Source organism: Nerophis lumbriciformis, linkage group LG37, assembly GCF_033978685.3.
Source record: "Nerophis lumbriciformis linkage group LG37, RoL_Nlum_v2.1, whole genome shotgun sequence".
In the NCBI taxonomy this organism is placed as follows: Eukaryota; Metazoa; Chordata; class Actinopteri; order Syngnathiformes; family Syngnathidae; genus Nerophis; species Nerophis lumbriciformis.
Window position 1 is genome coordinate 5,542,855 of NC_084584.2, and position 19,646 is coordinate 5,562,500.

At 27.4% G+C, this 19,646-nt stretch overlaps 1 protein-coding gene across 1 annotated transcript in view; it reads right to left on the reverse strand.

Annotated features, from left to right (window-relative positions):
- Nucleotides 1-234: 234 nt before the first annotated feature.
- The window catches only part of alg5 (ALG5 dolichyl-phosphate beta-glucosyltransferase), a 24,556-nt gene continuing 5,144 nt past the window's right edge, over nt 235-19,646 (reverse strand). The window contains exons 3-10 of the mRNA XM_061931143.1: nt 13,251-13,297; nt 12,843-12,911; nt 10,111-10,203; nt 9,932-10,045; nt 9,807-9,866; nt 9,594-9,745; nt 8,955-9,040; nt 235-980 (exon numbers count right to left, since the gene is read on the reverse strand). Coding sequence (XP_061787127.1) covers nt 865-980; nt 8,955-9,040; nt 9,594-9,745; nt 9,807-9,866; nt 9,932-10,045; nt 10,111-10,203; nt 12,843-12,911; nt 13,251-13,297 — 737 coding nt within the window. The 3' untranslated portion in view covers nt 235-864. The remainder of the gene's footprint in view (nt 981-8,954; nt 9,041-9,593; nt 9,746-9,806; nt 9,867-9,931; nt 10,046-10,110; nt 10,204-12,842; nt 12,912-13,250; nt 13,298-19,646) is intronic.

The window sequence follows — 19,646 nt, forward strand, 5'->3', positions numbered from 1 at the left end:
TAAAAACAAGCTTTACCTTACAACAGAAGTGAGACGCAGGCTTGTTTTTATTTTTAGGTGTAACCACGTTTATTTTTTAATATATAAAGTATATTTAAAAACTACGCATTATAAAAGAATTAATGCATGGGCTTACTATGTTTTTGTTGTAGACAACGCTTCAAAGACTTGTGAAGTGTCCGTGAACGCATCACGTGTGTTTATTGTGACAAACATTAAATCCGGATTTTAAAAAAATCATCGTTTCTTTTTCTTTTATCTTTATGTGAAAGTTCAAAGTGAACAACAATACTCCATCCATCCCATTTTCCTACCGCTTGTCCCTCTTATGTCGGCATTCATCCATTGTTTACTTTACCTTGAAGTGGTTGGCGGCGGAGGGATACACGGGCGGGAGTGGCGCGTCAGGTCCGGTTAATGACGCAATCCTGCTGGCGACAGTCAGTCTGCGAGTTTGACATTTTCACTTTAACAGCAACTGCCGCCGAACGTCAGCAGCGTCCTCCTCCTCTTCCTCCTCTTCCTCCTCCTCCCAGACCAGACCCGCCGCGGGAGAAACGTGCATAACGCCCACAAAGTAGTGCGCTATATTGTCACAGCAACAACTCATCAGAAACACGATTTTGTCGAAGTAGTTCCGGCAGGTGTACCTAATGAAGTGGGCGTAGTTCAGACCGGAAGTTGCCCTAAAAAAAAAGTACTTACCTGACACAATAAAAGCAGTTTTTGTTTTTATTATCAATATTCTGTTGTTTTTTTGATCCAAATATTAGCAAACATGTTTGCTGTTCGGGTCAATTTAATCTTTTTTTAGTAACAAACTTTATGGGTAAAGTAAGCAGAGAGCGCCCCCCTGTGGAGCGACTACTCAGCCTTGAGCGGCGAGCCGAGCGTCCAGGCTCCCGTCAGGTAGCGCAGGCGGATGAAGACCAGGTCGCGGCCCATCTGGAGCCAGCTCCAAAACGGGACCAGCTTGGATCCTGACAAGGGGGGACAATGGAGCACACGTTAGGTCAGCCAGTCCCGTTATAAGGTGTTCTTAAGCGACCGATCCCAGTGTTGATACAATAAGTTTGGGCGGTATAGCTCGGTTGGTAGAGTGTCCGTCCGTGCCTGCAACTTGAGGGTTCCAGGTTCGATTTTTTTACCACTGAATTTTTAGACACAAAATTTTTAAACACTGAATTTGTATACACTGAATTTTCAAACATTGAATTTTTATACACTGATTTTTTAAACATTGAATTTTTATACACTGATTTTTTAAACATTTAATTTTTATACACTGATTCTTTTATACACTGAATCTTTAAACGCAGAATTTTTAAATACAGAATTTTTAAATTTGGAATTTTTTAACAGATTTTACTTACTTTTTTTTTTCAAAATAAAATTGTCAGTATAATTCAATGCAACAAAAATTCAATTATTCAAAGGCTAAAAAAAATCAGTTACAGTAAGTGTTTAAAATACAGAATTTTTAAACACTGAATTTTTAAATATGAAATTTTTCATGTTGCTTACATTTTTTTTTTCAAAATAAAATTGTCAGTATAATTCAATGCAAAATAATTTAATTATTCAAACGCAAAAAAAAAAAATCAGTGAAAGTGTTTAAAATACAGAATTTTTAAACACTGAATTTTCAAATACGGATTTTTTAAACACATTTTGCTTATATATTTAAAAAAAAAAAAATTTTGTCATCAAGGCGTGGGATTCTTTGTTTGCACTAATTATGATCAATTACAGCCTTCTTACATTTTTAAATACAGATTTTTTAAACTCTGAATTTTCAATTTTGTTATTTTTTAACAGATTTTACTTACTTTTTTTTTTTCAAAATACAATTGTCAGTATAATTCAATGCAACAAAAATTCAATTATTCAAAGGCTAAAAAAATCAGTTACAGTAAGTGTTTAAAATACAGAATTTTTAAACACTGAATTTTTAAATATGACATTTTTTAACACATGTTGCTTACATTTTTTTTTTTTCAAAATAAAATTGTCAGTATAATTCAATGCAAAATAATTCAATTATTCAAACGCCAAAAAAAAAATCAGTTAAAGTGTTTAAAATACAGAATTTTTTAAACACTGAATTTTAAAATATGGAATTTTTTAACATGTTTTGCTTACATTTAGTTTTCAAAATAAAATTTAGTCATCAAGGCATGGAATTCTTTGTTTGCACTATTTATGATCAATTACAGCCTTCTTACATTTTTAAATACAGAATTTTTAAACACTGAAATTTTAAATATGAAATTTTTTAACACATGTTGCTTACATTTTTTTTTTCAAAATAAAATTGTCAGTATAATTCAATGCAAAATAATTCAATTATTCAAACGCAAAAAAAAATCAGTTAAAGTAAGTGTTTAAAATACAGAATTTTTTAAACACTGAATTTTAAAATATAGAATTTTTTAACACGTTTTGCTTACATTTAGTTTTCAAAATAAAATTTTGTCATCAAGGCATGGAATTCTTTGTTTGCACTATTTATGATCAATTACAGCCTTCTTACATTTTTAAATACAGAATTTTTAAACACTGCATTTTTAAATATGAATTTTTTTTAACACATGTTGCTTACATTTTTTTTTTTTCAAAATAAGATTGTCAGTATAATTCAATGCAAAATAATTCAATTATTCAAACGCAAAAAAAAAATCAGTTAAAGTGTTTAAAATACAGAATTTTTTAAACACTGAATTTTAAAATATGGAATTTTTTAACACATTTTGCTTACATTTAGTTTTCAAAATAAAATTTAGTCATCAAGGCATGGAATTCTTTGTTTGCACTATTTATGTTCAATTACAGCCTTCTTACATTTTTAAATACAGAATTTTTAAACACTGAATTTTTAAATATTAAATTTTTTAACACATGTTGCTTACATTTTTTTTTTTCAAAATAAAATTGTCAGTATAATTCAATGCAAAATAATTCAATTATTCAAACGCAAAAAAAAAAATCAGTTAAAGTGTTTAAAAAACAGAATTTTTTAAACACTGAATTTTAAAATATAGAATTTTTTAACACGTTTTGCTTACATTTAGTTTTCAAAATAAAATTTTGTCATCAAGGCATGGAATTCTTTGTTTGCACTATTTATGATCAATTACAGCCTTCTTACATTTTTAAATACAGAATTTTTAAACACTGAAATTTTAAATATGAAATTTTTTAACACATGTTGCTTACATTTTTTTTTCCAAAATAAAATTGTCAGTATAATTCAATGCAAAATAATTCAATTATTCAAACGCAAAAAAAAATCAGTTAAAGTAAGTGTTTAAAATACAGAATTTTTTAAACACTGAATTTTAAAATATAGAATTTTTTAACACGTTTTGCTTACATTTAGTTTTCAAAATAAAATTTTGTCATCAAGGCATGGAATTCTTTGTTTGCACTATTTATGATCAATTACAGCCTTCTTACATTTTTAAATACAGAATTTTTAAACACTGCATTTTTAAATATGAATTTTTTTTAACACATGTTGCTTACATTTTTTTTTTTCAAAATAAGATTGTCAGTATAATTCAATGCAAAATAATTCAATTATTCAAACGCAAAAAAAAAATCAGTTAAAGTGTTTAAAATACAGAATTTTTTAAACACTGAATTTTAAAATATGGAATTTTTTAACACATTTTGCTTACATTTAGTTTTCAAAATAAAATTTAGTCATCAAGGCATGGAATTCTTTGTTTGCACTATTTATGTTCAATTACAGCCTTCTTACATTTTTAAATACAGAATTTTTAAACACTGAATTTTTAAATATTAAATTTTTTAACACATGTTACTTACATTTTTTTTTTTCAAAATAAAATTGTCAGTATAATTCAATGCAAAATAATTCAATTATTCAAACGCAAAAAAAAAAATCAGTTAAAGTGTTTAAAATACAGAATTTTTTAAACACTGAATTTTAAAATATAGAATTTTTTAACACGTTTTGCTTACATTTAGTTTTCAAAATAAAATTTTGTCATCAAGGCATGGAATTCTTTGTTTGCACTATTTATGATCAATTACAGCCTTCTTACATTTTTAAATACAGAATTTTTAAACACTGAATTTTCAAATATGGAATTTTTATACATTGATTTTTTAAACATTTAATTTTTATACACTGATTCTTTTATACATTGAATCTTTAAACGCAGAATTTTTAAATACAGAATTTTTAAACTCTGAATTTTCAAATTTTGAATTTTTTAACAGATTTTACTTACATTTTTTTTTTCAAAATAAAATTGTCAGTATAATTCAATGCAACAAAAATTCAATTATTCAAAGGCTAAAAAAATCAGTTACAGTAAGTGTTTAAAATACAGAATTTTTAAACACTGAATTTTCAAATATGACATTTTTTTGACACATGTTGCTTACATTTTTTTTTTTCAAAATAAAATTGTCTGTATAATTCAATGCAAAATAAAATATGTCCCAAAATAATTCAATTATTCAAACGCAAAAAAAAAAATCAGTTAAAGTGTTTAAAATACAGAATTTTTGAAACACTGAATTTTAAAATATGGAATTTTTTAACACGTTTTGCTTACATTTAGTTTTCAAAATAAAATTTAGTCATCAAGGCATGGAATTCTTTGTTTGCACTATTTATGATCAATTACAGCCTTCTTACATTTTAAAATACAGAATTTTTAAACACTGAATTTTTAAATATGACATTTTTTAACACATGTTGCTTACATTTTTTTTTTCAAAATAAAATTGTCAGTATAATTCAATGCAAAATAATTCAATTATTCAAACGCAAAAAAAAATCAGTTAAAGTGTTTAAAATACAGAATTTTTTAAACAATGAATTTTAAAATATGGAATTTTTTAACACGTTTTGCTTACATTTAGTTTCCAAAATAAAATTTAGTCATCAAGGCATGGAATTCTTTGTTTGCACTATTTATGATCAATTACAGCCTTCTTACATTTTTAAATACAGAATTTTTTAACACTGAATTTTTAAATATGACATTTTTTAACACATATTGCTTACATTTTTTTTTACAAAATAAAATTGTCAGTATAATTCAATGCAAAATAATTAAATTATTCAAACGCAAAAAAAAATAAGTTAAAGTAAGTGTTTAAAATACAGAATTTTTAAACACTGAATTTTAAAATATGGAATTTTTTAACACATTTTGCTTACATTTAGTTTTCAAAATAAAATTTAGTCATCAAGGCATGGAATTCTTTGTTTGCACTAATTATGATCAATTACAGCCTTCTTACATTTTTAAATACAGAATTTTTAAACACTGAATTTTCAAATACTGCGATGAGGTGGCGACTTGTCCAGGGTATACCCCGCCTTCCGCCCGAATGCACCTGAGATAGGCTCCAGCAACCCCCGTGACCCCAAAAAGGGACAAGCGGTAGAAAATGGATGGATGGATGGATGGATGAATTTTAAAATATGGAATTTTTTAACACATTTTGCTTAAACTTTTCTTTTTCAAAATAAAATTGTCAGTATAATTCAATGCAATAAAATTCAATTATTCAAAGGCTAAAAAATCAGTTACATTAAGTGTTTAAAATACATCATTTTTAAACACTGAATTTTCAAATATGGATTTTTTTTTAACACATTTTGCTTATATATTAAAAAATAAAATAAAATTAGTCATCAAGGTGTGGGATTCTTTGTTTGCACTATTTATGATCAATTACAGCCTTCTTACATTTTTAAATACAGAATTTTTAAACACTGAATTTTCAAATATGGAATTTTTTAACACATTTTGCTTAATTTTTTTTTTTTCAAAATAAAATTGTCAGTATAATTCAATGCAAAATAATTCAATTATTCAAACGCAAAAAAAAAAAATCAGTTAAAGTAAGTTTTTAAAATACAGAATTTTTTAAACACTGAATTTTAAAATATGGAATTTTTTAACACGTTTTGCTTACATTTAGTTTTCAAAATAAAATTTAGTCATCAAGGCATGGAATTCTTTGTTTGCACTATTTATGATCAATTACAGCCTTCTTACATTTTTAAATACAGAATTTTTAAACACTGAATTTTCAAATATGGATTTTTTTTAACACATTTTGCTTATATATTTAAAAAAATAAATAATTTAATCATCAAGGTGTGGAATTCTTTGTTTGCACAATTATGATCAATTACAGCCTTCTTACATTTTTAAATACAGATTTTTTTAAACACTGAATTTTCAAATTTGGATTTTTTTAACAGATTTTGCTTACATTTTTTTTTTTTATAAAATTGTCAGTATAATTCAATGCAAAAAAATTCAATTATTCAAAGGCTAAAAAAATCCGTTACAGTAAATGTTTAAAATACAGAATTTTTAAACACAGAATTTTCAAATATGGAATTTTTTAACACATTTTGCTTACTTTTTTTTTCAAAATAAAATTGAGTCATCAAGACGTGGGATTCTTTGTTTGCACTAATTATGATCATCCGAGTCACTGCCGTTGTGTCTTTGGGCAAGGCACTTCACCCACCTGCCCCCAGTGCCACCCACACTGCTTTAAATGTCACTTACATATTGGCTTTCACTATGTAAAAGCGCTTTGAGTCACTAGAGAAAAGAGCTATATAAATATAATTCACAGTTGTTTTTTTAATTACCTTTTCATTCACATGTTAGATATGTTGAAGTGTGATGACAATCCCTCTTTGTCACAACGACGTGAATGTGTTAGAATGAGTGCACGGAAAACATGTCCGATACGGAGTACGATTCAGGCTGATTTCGGCGATACCGGTACTTTGTGCAAAGTTCCCTAACGTGTGTGCAGAAAGATGTGCACTTCTCATCTTCAAAGGACGACGTTACTTCTTACCTTCAACACGAGAGGTGGGAAATGATCCATGTTCCGATGCATGGATATTGGGACATGAATGATTATTGATTATAGAATCCATGAGCAAACATCAATAACCCATAAAGTAACGCGTACAGTTCCGCTCCTTCCTTTCAGCACGCTGACAGTAGGGAGGGGATTCGTGCGGCTTCATTCATTTACCTGACACGTGAAACGTGACAAACGTCACAATCCACTTTAGACGGCGGTAGAGTGTTGAGTGTCTCGCGGCGATTCCAACTTTGGCCACAGCGTGGGTTGCTATGTAGGGTGGAGCTTTCCATCGTTTTCAGCAGACTGCGTTGAACAATGACTGCGCACCCCCCTCTTCCTCTCGTGCGAGATCCACCCAGGAATTAATCCCTTCCCTACTCTATGTTGCAGGGTTTTTTTTTACACTGAATTTTTCAACACTGATTTTTTTTTTACAGTGAAGTGCTTTTACACAGAATTTTTTTTTTTTACACTGAAATTTTCAACACTGATTTTTTTTACGCTGAATTTTTCTACAGTGAATTTCTTTTACACTGAATTTTTCAACACCGTGTTTTGCTACACTGAATTGTTTTTACAAATAATTTTTCTACACTGCATTTTTTATTATTTTTTACACTGAATTGTTTTTACACTGAATTTTTTATACATAAATTTTTTTTACAGTGAATTTTTCATTTTTTATTTTTGTACACTGAAATTTTCTGCACTGAATTTTTTACACTGATTTTATTTTGACAAATTTTTTTTTTTGCACTAAATTATTTATACGCTTTTTTTACACAGAATTTTTCTACGGTGAATTGCTTTTACACTGAATTTTTTATACATTAATTTTTTTTACAGTGAATTTTTATTTTCTATTTTTTTTTACACTGAAATTTTCTGCACTGAATTTTTAACAATAATTTTTTTTTTTTTTGCACTGAATTATTTATACACTTTTTACACTGAATTTTTCTACGGTGAATTGCTTTTACACTGAATTTTTTATACTTTTTTTTTTTTACAGTGAATTATTATTATTTATTTTTTTACACTGAAATTTTCTGCACTGAATGTTTTAAACTGATTTTATTTTTTTTTACGATTTTTTTTTGCACTGAATTATTTATACTTTTTTTTACGCTTAATTTTTCTACGGTGAATTGCTTTTACACTGAATGTTTTATACATACATTTTTTTTACAGTGAATTTTTATTTTTTATTTTTTTACACAGAAATTTTCTGCACTGAATTTTTTACACTGATTTAATTTATTTTTTACGATATTTTTTTTTTGCACTGAATTATGTATACACTTTTTCTTTACACTGAAGTTTTCTAAGGTGAATTGCTTTTACACTGAATTGTATATATATATATACATTTTTTTACAGTGAATTTTTCTTACCTGGATTTTTTTTTTTTTTTTTACACTGAAATTTTCTGCACTGAATTTTTTACTGTTTTTTTTTTTTTTTTTCCAAGTTTTTTTTTTTTGCACCAAATTATTTATACACACTTTTTTTTACACTGAATTTCAACACCTGAGCGGCGAGGAGACCCCGAGAGTAACAAGCGCTTGCCTTTCCATTAAGAACAATAAACTACTTTTTAGTATACGTTTGCTGGTTTGAAGAAATGTAATATCATTATGTCAAGATAATGACACTAGCATGTACTTCATTTAAGAATATTTTTCAACATATTAGGCAAAAAGGTGAGAATATACTTATTTTAAGCTATTTTTGGGTTCATTGAGGTTAGCTAATTTGACTTGTTTTGGAAAGTCTTGACAAGCCAGATGTTCTTGTTCTATTGGCAGATCATTTTGCTTAGTTCAAATAAAATACCCAGTTTACAATCAAGAGCTCCAACTAGCATATCCTCCTAAAAGTGTGTGGCGTAGCATGTTTAGCTTGTCCTCCAGTGATAGTGGTACTTGTAGGGAACAGTTTCAGTGACCTGCTACGTTGATGCTGTCACAGCTAGAACATGCGTCATCACGGTGGTATTAAAGTCTCTATGGTCTACCACAGGGATATCATTGATAGGGTGTGTCTGTGATGTGGGACATGTTTACCTTCCACCTCGGTCCAGTTGACGGCCACCTCAGCGAGGGGGATGTGGAGGCGCTGAGCGATGTACAGCAGCTCCACGTCGAAAGCCCTGACAAAAAGGTCATTAAACATAAAACAATTACTTTATATTGACAGATAGACCTGTAGTAGTTGCATAAAAAAGCGACGTGAAGGTGTCGGTTTCTTTGATCTACTGTAATCCACAGGAAGATCTTGTCTTGACCCGAGAGCTACAAAGCGGAGAGGAAGCAGGACCTGACACAGGCTCCAGGTATCTTTTCTTTGAACTGTTTTGTGACCGAGGGCAACGGCTGTTTACGACCCCCCTCCCTTAGAAACAACTGTTGCCATGTAATTAGGGAAAGTCCAAATAAAAGAGGAGGCATGCGATCCTTTCGTCAGGGGGTGGAACGACACTGTACAAGAGTGCAGGTGTACGCGCTCTCCTCATTGAGCTCAATTGAATACTGTCTCTGTTTAATTCCTTGCTTCTTGTCTTGTTTAATAGATGTCATCGGTGTTTGAACCTGACTATAGTATTAACTAAAAAAAAAAAGAAAAATATCAAAATGGCCACATGCTTTGTGGTAGGAAAAAAATGTATCCACTCGGCGTGAGTGGCACGACTTCCTGTTCCTTACCAGCGCTCCACGTGCAGCGAGGAGAAGGTCCTGAGCGCCGCCTGGCGCGTGAATAGCTTGAACCCGCACTGCGTGTCGCGGATGCCGCGCACGCAGAAGAACCACACCAGGAAGTGGAAGCCGTACATCAGGAAGGTGCGGAACACGGAGCGCTGCGGCACACAAGCGAGGTTAAAGACAAGACCGGATCGCCGGCGGGTCCTCGGCGGTTACCTGGGCGACGGCCTCCTGCTCCAGGTGAGCTCTGGAGCCGCAGGAGATGGCCATGTTGTCCTGGAAGTCAAACACACTCAAAATAACCGCGGACAAGACAATGTTACGCAACAACACAAGCGTACCGGTTTAGGACTAATCTCCTTAAGCCCCGCCTCCAACTTCTCAACATCTGAGAACTTTGTCGCTCCGTCCGCGTCCGCCATCAGAATGAGGCGTCCCCTGCAGCTCAGAGTTCCCTTGGCGAGAAAAACGTGAGTTAGCGTTAGCATCGTGATGCTAATGCATCGTGCTAACGTTTTACCATCCGCACGGCGCCGCCTTTGCCGCGGTTCTTCACCAGTGTCAGAACACGGACTTTGTCAGCGCCGTACTTCTTGGTGTAGCGTGACGCCACCTGGTGGTTGCACAAGAAGGATTGTTAGTTAGTAGACCAAAATAAATGTCATCTTTGAAAGAAATATATGGAGGTTCATTTGTGTCTTTATTACCAATGTACCAGTGCAAAAAAAGTGTGTAAAAATAATTCAGTGCAAAAAAAAATAATCTTAAAAAAAATAAAATCAGTGTAAAAAATTCAGTGCAGAAAATTTCAGTGTAAAAAAAATAAAAATTCCAGAGTAAAAAAAAATCCAGTTCAGAAAAATTAATGTATAAAAAATTCAGTGTAAAAGCAATTCATCGTAGAAAAAATCAGTGTAAAAAAACAAATGGGGGGAAAAAAATTCCGTGCAAAAAAAAAAATCTGTAAAAAATTGAGTGGAGAAAATTTCAGTGCAAGAAAAAAAAATCTTAAAAAAAATAAAATCAATGTAAAAAATTCAGTGCAGAAAATTTCAGTGTAAAAAAATAAATTCCAGGGTAAAAAAAAATCCAGTTCAGAAAAATTCAGTAAAAAAAAATCATGTATAAAAAATTCAGTGTAAAAGCAATTCACCATAGAAAAATTCAGTGTAAAAAAAAGTGTGTATAAATAATTCGGTGCAAAAAAAAAAAAAAAAAAATCTGTAAAAACTTCAGTGCAGAAAATTTGAGTGTAATAAAAAAAAAATCCAGGGTAAAAAAATCCATTTAAGAAAAATTCACTGTAAAAAAAAAATGTATGTATAAAAAATTCAGGGTAAAAGCAATTCACCGTAGAAAAATTCAGTGTAAAAAAAAAGTGTGTAATATAATTCGGTGCAAAAAAAAAAAAAAAAAAAAAATCGTAAAAAAAAAAATCAAATCAGTGTAAAAACATTCAGTGCAGAAAATTTCAGTGAAAAAATAAATAAATAGAATCCAGGGTAAAAAAAAAATCCAGTTCAGAAAAATTCAGTGTAAAAACAATTAATGTATAAAAAATTCAGTGTAAAAGCAATTCACCGTAGAAAAATTCAGTGTAAAAAAAAGTGTGTATAAATAATTCGGTGCAAAAAAAAAAAAAAAAAAATCTGTAAAAACTTCAGTGCAGAAAATTTGAGTGTAATAAAAAAAAAATCCAGGGTAAAAAAATCCATTTAAGAAAAATTCACTGTAAAAAAAAAAATGTATGTATAAAAAATTCAGGGTAAAAGCAATTCACCGTAGAAAAATTCAGTGTAAAAAAAAAGTGTGTAATATAATTCGGTGCAAAAAAATAAAAAATAAAAAATAAAAATCGTAAAAAAAAAAATCAAATCAGTGTAAAAACATTCAGTGCAGAAAATTTCAGTGAAAAAATAAATAAATAGAATCCAGGGTAAAAAAAAATCCAGTTCAGAAAAATTCAGTGTAAAAAAAATTAATGTATAAAAAATTCAGTGTAAAAGCAATTCACCGTAGAAAAATTCAGTGTAAAAAAAAGTGTGTATAAATAATTCGGTGCAAAAAAAAAAAAAAAAATCTGTAAAAACTTCAGTGCAGAAAATTTGAGTGTAATAAAAAAAAATCCAGGGTAAAAAAATCCATTTAAGAAAAATTCACTGTAAAAAAAAAAATGTATGTATAAAAAATTCAGGGTAAAAGCAATTCACCGTAGAAAAATTCAGTGTAAAAAAAAAGTGTGTAATATAATTCGGTGCAAAAAAAAAAAAAAAAAAAAAATCGTAAAAAAAAAATCAAATCAGTGTAAAAACATTCAGTGCAGAAAATTTCAGTGAAAAAATAAATAAATAGAATCCAGGGTAAAAAAAAATCCAGTTCAGAAAAATTCAGTGTAAAAAAATTAATGTATAAAAAATCCAGTGTAAAAGCAATTCACCGTAGAAAAATTCAGTGTAAAAAAAGTGTGCATAAATAATTCGGTGCAAAAAAAAAAAATTGTAAAAAAAATAAAATCAGTGTAAAAAATTCAGTGCAGAAAATTTCAGTGTAAAAAAAAAAATCCAGTACAGAAAAATTCACTGTAAAAAAATTAATGTATAAAAAATTCAGTGTTAAAAAAACAAAAAAAACAAGCAGTGTATAAAAATTATTTGTAAAAACAATTCAGTGTAGCAAAACGCGGTGTTGAAAAATTCAGTGTAAAAAAAATGTAGTGTTGAAAAATTCAGCATAGAAAAATCAGCGTATAAAAAATTCTGTGTAAAAACAATTCAATGTAGAAAATTATTTTGTAAAAACAATTCAGTGTAGCAAAATGCAGTGTTGAAAAATTCAGTGTAAAAGCAATTCTCTGTAGAAAAATTCAGTGTAAAAAAAAAAATGCAGCGTTGAAAAATCCAGCATAAAAAAAATCAGTGTAAAAAAATAAAAGATTGCTTCAGTCCTAATTTACTGGAAGTCAGTCTTGAATTTTTTCACAAAGATTTTTTACTTACATTTTCACACACTGAATTTTAAAAGAGTGTACTTTAACGAACTTAATTGTTAAACATACATATTTTGCTCACATAGTTTTATTCAATGCAACGGTCAGCATACTTTGAAGTAAAGAAATCTGTTCACCAAATTCAAATGCAACAAATTCAGTTACATAAATTCAGTGTAAAAAAAAAAAAAGCTTTGGGATTAATGACACAAATTGAACTCCAAAAAACAACTCGCTCAAAAAACGATACATCATAAAGTTATTACCTCTGTGGTTTTGTCTTTGCTGCCATCGTCCACCACGATGACCTCATAGGTGAAAGCAGCTTGTTTTCTCTGCAAACACACAAACATTCAATGCTGCCACCTGCTGGCTGTTTGGAAGAACAACACCACAGAGGGGCCAAAAGGCATCATTTCTTTTCTATGAATGACATCATTAGTGATATTGTTATGCATCTGATATCAGCAAAAAACTAAACACAAGATAGATTTTTAGGTTTAAAGGAATATTTCACACTTCAAAATGATGTACAATAAAGTATGTATAGATCCTGCTGATATGGTATCTGCCCAATCATCGCTCCAGTAGTGGTATCGTATCAGGAGACCCTTAATCACCATAGAAGAATGAATCTTAATAATATTGACAAGTATATTTAGTCCAATACTGACCCGCCTGTCTTCCAAATACTCCGTGGCCTCCTCCAACATCACGGGCACTGAAAGCAAACACAAACAATTTGGAGGATGCCCTGTGGGGTACGTTGGTGTGCTCTACGGCCGCACATTTCTAAATGAATATGATTCATGATTAAAAACTAAAGGGTATAAATAAATAAAATATCAGTGTAAAAAATGTAGTGTATAAACAGTGTAAGAATTCAGTGTAAACAAAAACAAAAAATCAGTGTCGAAAAATTCAGTGTAAAAAAAATTTCATACAAAAAAAATGTGTAAAAAAAATCAGTGTATAAATATTTCTGCATTGAATTTTTATATGATTTTTTACACTGAATTTGAAAACACTGCATAATGATTAATTACATTGAATAGAAATGTGTGATCGTGTTTAAAATGTAGTTTGTTAAAATAGTGCATTGAAATTCAATTTGTAAAAATGAGTGCATAAAAAATTTCTGTGTAAAAAAAATTCACGCAGAAAAATTCAGTGCAAAAAAAAAAAATCAGTGTCTGACTTTTTCTGCAATTAATTTTTGTACATTGATATTTTTTTTACACCAATTTTTAAATTTAATCAAATTATGCTGACCTGATTTAATGAATGAAAATGTGTGTATTTAAATAATGTAGTTTGTTAAAATGTATTGTGTAAAAATTCAGAGTAAAGAAAATTCAGTGCCGAAGAACTTAATGTAAAAAAAATTCAGTGTAAAAATTCAGTATAAAAAAATTCAGTGTAAAAAAAATCAGTGGTGAAAAACAGTGATTTTGAAATCACTGTTTTCAAATCAGTGTATGAGTATTTCTGCACTGAATTTTTACACAATTTTATTTTTAAATTAATTTAATTGAATAAACATTTGTGAGCAAAATGTGTGTTTCTAAGCGTAGTTTGTTAAAATACAGTGTTTTAAAATTTTGTGTAAAATAAAATAAAATTCAGTATAAAAAAAGTGTCCAGAAAAATTCAGTGTATAAATATTTCTGCATTTAAATGTTGGATTTTTTTTTTTAAAACCAAATTTTAATTTCATCAAATTATGCTGACAATTGTATTGAATGAAAATGTGTGAGCAAAATGTGTGCGTTTGAAAATGTAGTGTGTTTGAATTTATTGTGTGAAAATTCATGGTAAAAAAAGTTCAGTGCCGAAGAATTTAGTGTAAAAAAAATATCTGTAAACATTCAGTATAAAAAATCAGTGTATTAGTATTTCTGCACTGAATTTTTACACAATTATTTTTTTAAATGTATGTCATTGAATAAAAATTTGTGAGCAAAATGTGTGTTTATAAATATAGTTTGTCAAAATACAGTGTTTTAAAATTTTGTGTAAAAACAAAAAAAATCAGTGTAAAAAAAGGATCCACAAAAATTCAGTGTATTAATATTTCTGCAATTAATTTTTGTATATTTTTTTTACAACAAATTTATATTTGATCAAATTATGCTGACAATTTTATTGAATGAAAATGTGTGAGCAAAATTTGTGTTTGAAAATGTAGTTTGTGAAAATTTATTGTGTAAAAAATATTCAGTGCTGAAGAATTTAGTGTAAAAAAATTATGTGTAAACATTCAGTATAGACAATTCAGTGCAGAAAAAAAATCAGTGTACAACATACAGTGTGTAAAAATTCAGTGTAAAAAAAATCAGTGCTGAAAAACTCAGTATAAAAAAAATCAGTGTATGAGTATTTCTGCACTGAATTTTTACATGATTATGTTTTTTTTAAATTAATTTTATTGAATACAAATTTGTGAGCAAAATGTGTGTTTATAAATGTAGTTTGTTAAAATACAGTGTTTTAAAATTTTGTGTAAAAAAAAAAAAAAAAATTCAGTGTAAAAAAAGGGTCCAAAAATTTCAGTGTATGAATATTTCTGCAATTAATTTTTGTAAAAAAAAATTTTAAACCTAATTTTTATTTGATCAAATTATGCTGACAATTGTATTGAATGAAAATGTGTGAGCAAAATGTGTGTTTGAAAATGTAGTTTGTTAAAATTTATTGTGTAAAAATTCTGTGTAAAAATTATTCACTGCCGAAAAATTTAGTGTAAAAAAAAAATGTGTGTAAACATTCAGTATAAAAAAAATCAGTGCAGAAAAGAATCAGTGTATAAACATACAGTGTGTAAAAATGCAGTGTAAAAAAATCAGTGCTGAAAAACTCTTGTGTAAAAAAAAATCAATGTATGAGTATTTCTGCACTGAATTTTTACACAATTATTTTTTTTTTGTTGAATAAAAATTTGTGAGCAAAATGTATGTTTATAAATGTAGTTTGTTAAAATACAGTGTTTTAAAATTTTGTGTAAAAAAAATAAAAAAAATTCAGTGTAAAAAAAGGGTCCAAAAATTTCAGTGTATGAATATTTCTGCAATTAATTTTTGTAAAAAAAAAATTTAAACCTAATTTTTATTTGATCAAATTATGCTGACAATTTTATTGAATGAAAATGAGTAAGCAAAATGTGTGTTTGAAAATGTAGTTTGTTAAAATTTATTGTGTAAAAATTCTGTGTAAAAATTATTCACTGCCGAAAAATTTAGTGTAAAAAAAAAATGTGTGTAAACATTCAGTATAAAAAAAATCAGTGCAGAAAAGAATCAGTGTATAAACATACAGTGTGTAAAAATGCAGTGTAAAAAAATCAGTGCTGAAAAACTCTTGTGTAAAAAAAAAAATCAATGTATGAGTATTTCTGCACTGAATTTTTACACAATTATTTTATTTTGTTGAATAAAAATTTGTGAGCAAAATGTGTGTTTATAAATGCAGTTTGTTAAAATACAGTGTTTTAAAATTTTGTGTCAAAAAAATTCAGTGTAAAAAAAGGGTCCAGAAAAATTCAGTGTATTAATATTTCTGCAATAAGTTTTTGTAAAAAAAAATTTACACCAAATTTTTATTTGATCAAATTATGCTGACAATTTTATTGAATGAAAATGTGTGAACAAAATGTGTGTTTGAAAATGTAGTTTGTTAAAATATTCAGTGCTGAAGAATTTAGTGTAAAAAAATTATGTGTAAACATTCAGTATAAAAAATTCAGTGCAGAAAAAAAATCAGTGTATAACAGTGTGTAAAAATTCAGTGTAAAAAAACAATCAGTGTTTGAGTATCTGCACTGAATTTTCAAACAATGTTTTTATACTGAATTTCAAAACAGCGTATTTTGATGAATAAAAATGTGAGCAAAATTAGTGTTCAAAAATTGAGTTTGTTAAAATACAGTGTTTTAAAATACAGCGTGTACAAATTCAGTGTAAAAAAAGTTGTCCAATAAAAATTCACATTTAGTATAACAAATTAAATGCAGAAATAAATCAGTCTATGAACATACAGAGTACAAAAATTTAGTGTAAAAAAATCTGTGAGAATTTTTTTTAAAACACTGCATTTTAACAAACAAAATTTTAAACACAAATTTTTTTATTCAATGAAATTGATTGAAAAAAATAATTGTATAAAATTTCAGTGTGTAAATATTTCTGCACTGCATTTTTATGCAATAATTTTTTTTCTAATTAATTTCATTGACTAAAAATGTGTGTGTTTAAAAATGGAGTTTGTTAAAATACAGTGTTTTAAAATTTGTTGTAAAAAAAATGTCATTGTAAAAATATTCAGTTTGTGAATATTTCGGCACTGAATTTTTATACAATATTTTTCCCCCCCCAATTAATTTAATTGAATATAAATGTGTGTGTTTAAAAATTGAGTTTGTTAAAATACAGTGTTTTAAAATGCAACGTGTGCAAGTTCAGTGTAAAAAAAACTTGTCCAAAAACAATTCACATTCAGTATAAAAAATTAAATGAAGAAATAAATCAGTCTATGAACATACAGTGTGCAAAAATGTAGTGTAAAAAAAATCTGTGAGAAAAAAAAATACATTTTAAAACACTGCATTTTAACAAACTACATTTTTAAACCCAATTTTGCTCACAATTCTTTATTCAATGAAATTGATTGAAAAAAATAATTGTATAACATTTCAGTGTGTAATTATTTCTGCACTGAATTTTTATACAATTATTTGTTTTTAATTAATTTAATTGAATAACAATGTGTGTGTTTAAAAATGGAGTTTGTTAAAATACAGTGTTTTAAAATGCAACGTGTACAAATTCAGTGTAAAAAAAACTTGTCCCAAAAAAAATTCACATTCAGTATAAAAAATTAAATGCAGAAATAAATCAGTCTATGAACATACATTGTGCAAAAATTTAGTGTAAAAAAATCTGAGAAAAAATAAAATAAAATTTACACAAACTTTTAAAATACTGCAATTTAACAAACTACATTTTGAAACACAAATTTTTATTCAATGAAATTGAAAAAAATAATTGTATAAAATTTCAGTGTGTAAATATTTCTGCACTGAATTTTTATAGAATTTTTTTTCAATTAATTTACTTGAATAAAAATGTGTGTTTAAAAATAGAATTTGTTAAAGTACTGTTTTAAAATTATGTGTAAAAAAAATTTAATTGTAAAAACATTCAGCTTGTGAATATTTCTGCACTGAATTTTTATACAATACTTTTTTCTCCCAATTAATTTAATTGAATAAAAATGTGTTTAAAAATGGAGGTTGTTAAAATACAGTGTTTTAAAATGCAGCATGTACAAGTTCAGTGCAAAAAAATTGTCCAAAAAAAAATTCACATTCAGTATAGAAATTAAATGCAGAAATAAATCAGTCTATGAACATACAGTGTGCAAAAATTTAGTGTAAAAAAATCAGAGAAAAAAATATATATATATATTTTTTACACATAATTTTAAAACTACATTTTTAAACACAAACTACATTTTTAAACACAAATTTTGCTCACAAACTACCTTTTTAAACACACATTTTGCTCACAAATTTAATTCAATTAAATTATTTGAAAACATTTTTTTTTTAAATAAAATTTCAGTGTGTAAATATTTCTGGACTGAATTTTTATACAATTATTTTTTTCAATTAATTTTATTGAATAACAATGTGTTTAAAAATGGAGGTTGTTAAATTACAGTGTTTTAAAATGCAGCATGTACAGGTTCAGTGCAAAAAAAGTTGTCCAAAAAAAATTCACATTCAGTATAAAAATTAAATGCAGAAATAAATTAGTCTATGAACATACAGTGTGCAACAATTTAGTGTAAAAAAATCTGTGAGAATTTTTTTTAAAACACTGCATCTTAACAAACAACATTTTTAAACACAAATTTTGCTAGCAATTTTTTATTCAATGAAATTGATTGAAAAAAATAATTGTATAAAATTTCAGTGTGTAAATATTTCTGCACTGCATTTTTATGCAATCATTTTTTTTCTAATTAATTTCATTGACTAAAAATGTGTGTGTTTAAAAATGGAGTTTGTTAAAATACAGTGTTTTAAAATTTGGCGTAAAAAAAATGTCATTGTAAAAACATTCAGTTTGTGAATATATCTGCACTGAATTTTTATACAATATTTTTTTTCTCCAAATAATTTAATTAAATAAAAATGTGTGTGTTTAAAATGTACTTTGTTAAAATACAGTGTTTTAAAATGCAACGTGTACAAGTTCAGTGTAAAAAAAACTTGTCCAAAAAAAATTCACATTCAGTATAAAAAATTAAATGCAGAAATAAATCAGTCTATGAACATACAGTGTGCAAAAATGTAGTGTAAAAAAAATCTGTGAGAAAAAAAATACAATTTTAAAAGACTGCATTTTAACAAACTACATTTTTAAACCCAATTTTGCTCACAATTCTTTATTCAATTAAATTGATTGAAAAAAATAATTGTATAACATTTCAGTGTGTAATTATTTCTGCACTGAATTTTTATACAATTATTTGTTTTTAATTAATTTAATTGAATAACAATGTGTGTGTTTAAAAATGGAGTTTGTTAAAATACAGTGTTTTAAAATGCAACGGGTACAAATTCAGTGTAAAAAAAACTTGTCCCAAAAAAAATTCACATTCAGTATAAAAAATTAAATGCAGAAATAAATCAGTCTATGAACATACATTGTGCAAAAATTTAGTGTAAAAAAATCTGAGAAAAAATAAAATAAAATTTACACAAACTTTTAAAATACTGCAATTTAACAAACTACATTTTGAAACACAAATTTTTATTCAATGAAATTGAAAAAAATAATTGTATAAAATTTCAGTGTGTAAATATTTCTGCACTGAATTTTTATAGAATTATTTTTTTCAATTAATTTACTTGAATAAAAATGTGTGTGTTTAAAATGGAATTTGTTAAAGTACTGTGTTTTAAAATTATGTGTAAAAAAAATGTAATTGTAAAAACATTCAGCCTGTGAATATTTCTGCACTGAATTTTTAGACAATACTTTTTTCCCCCCAATTAATTTAATTGA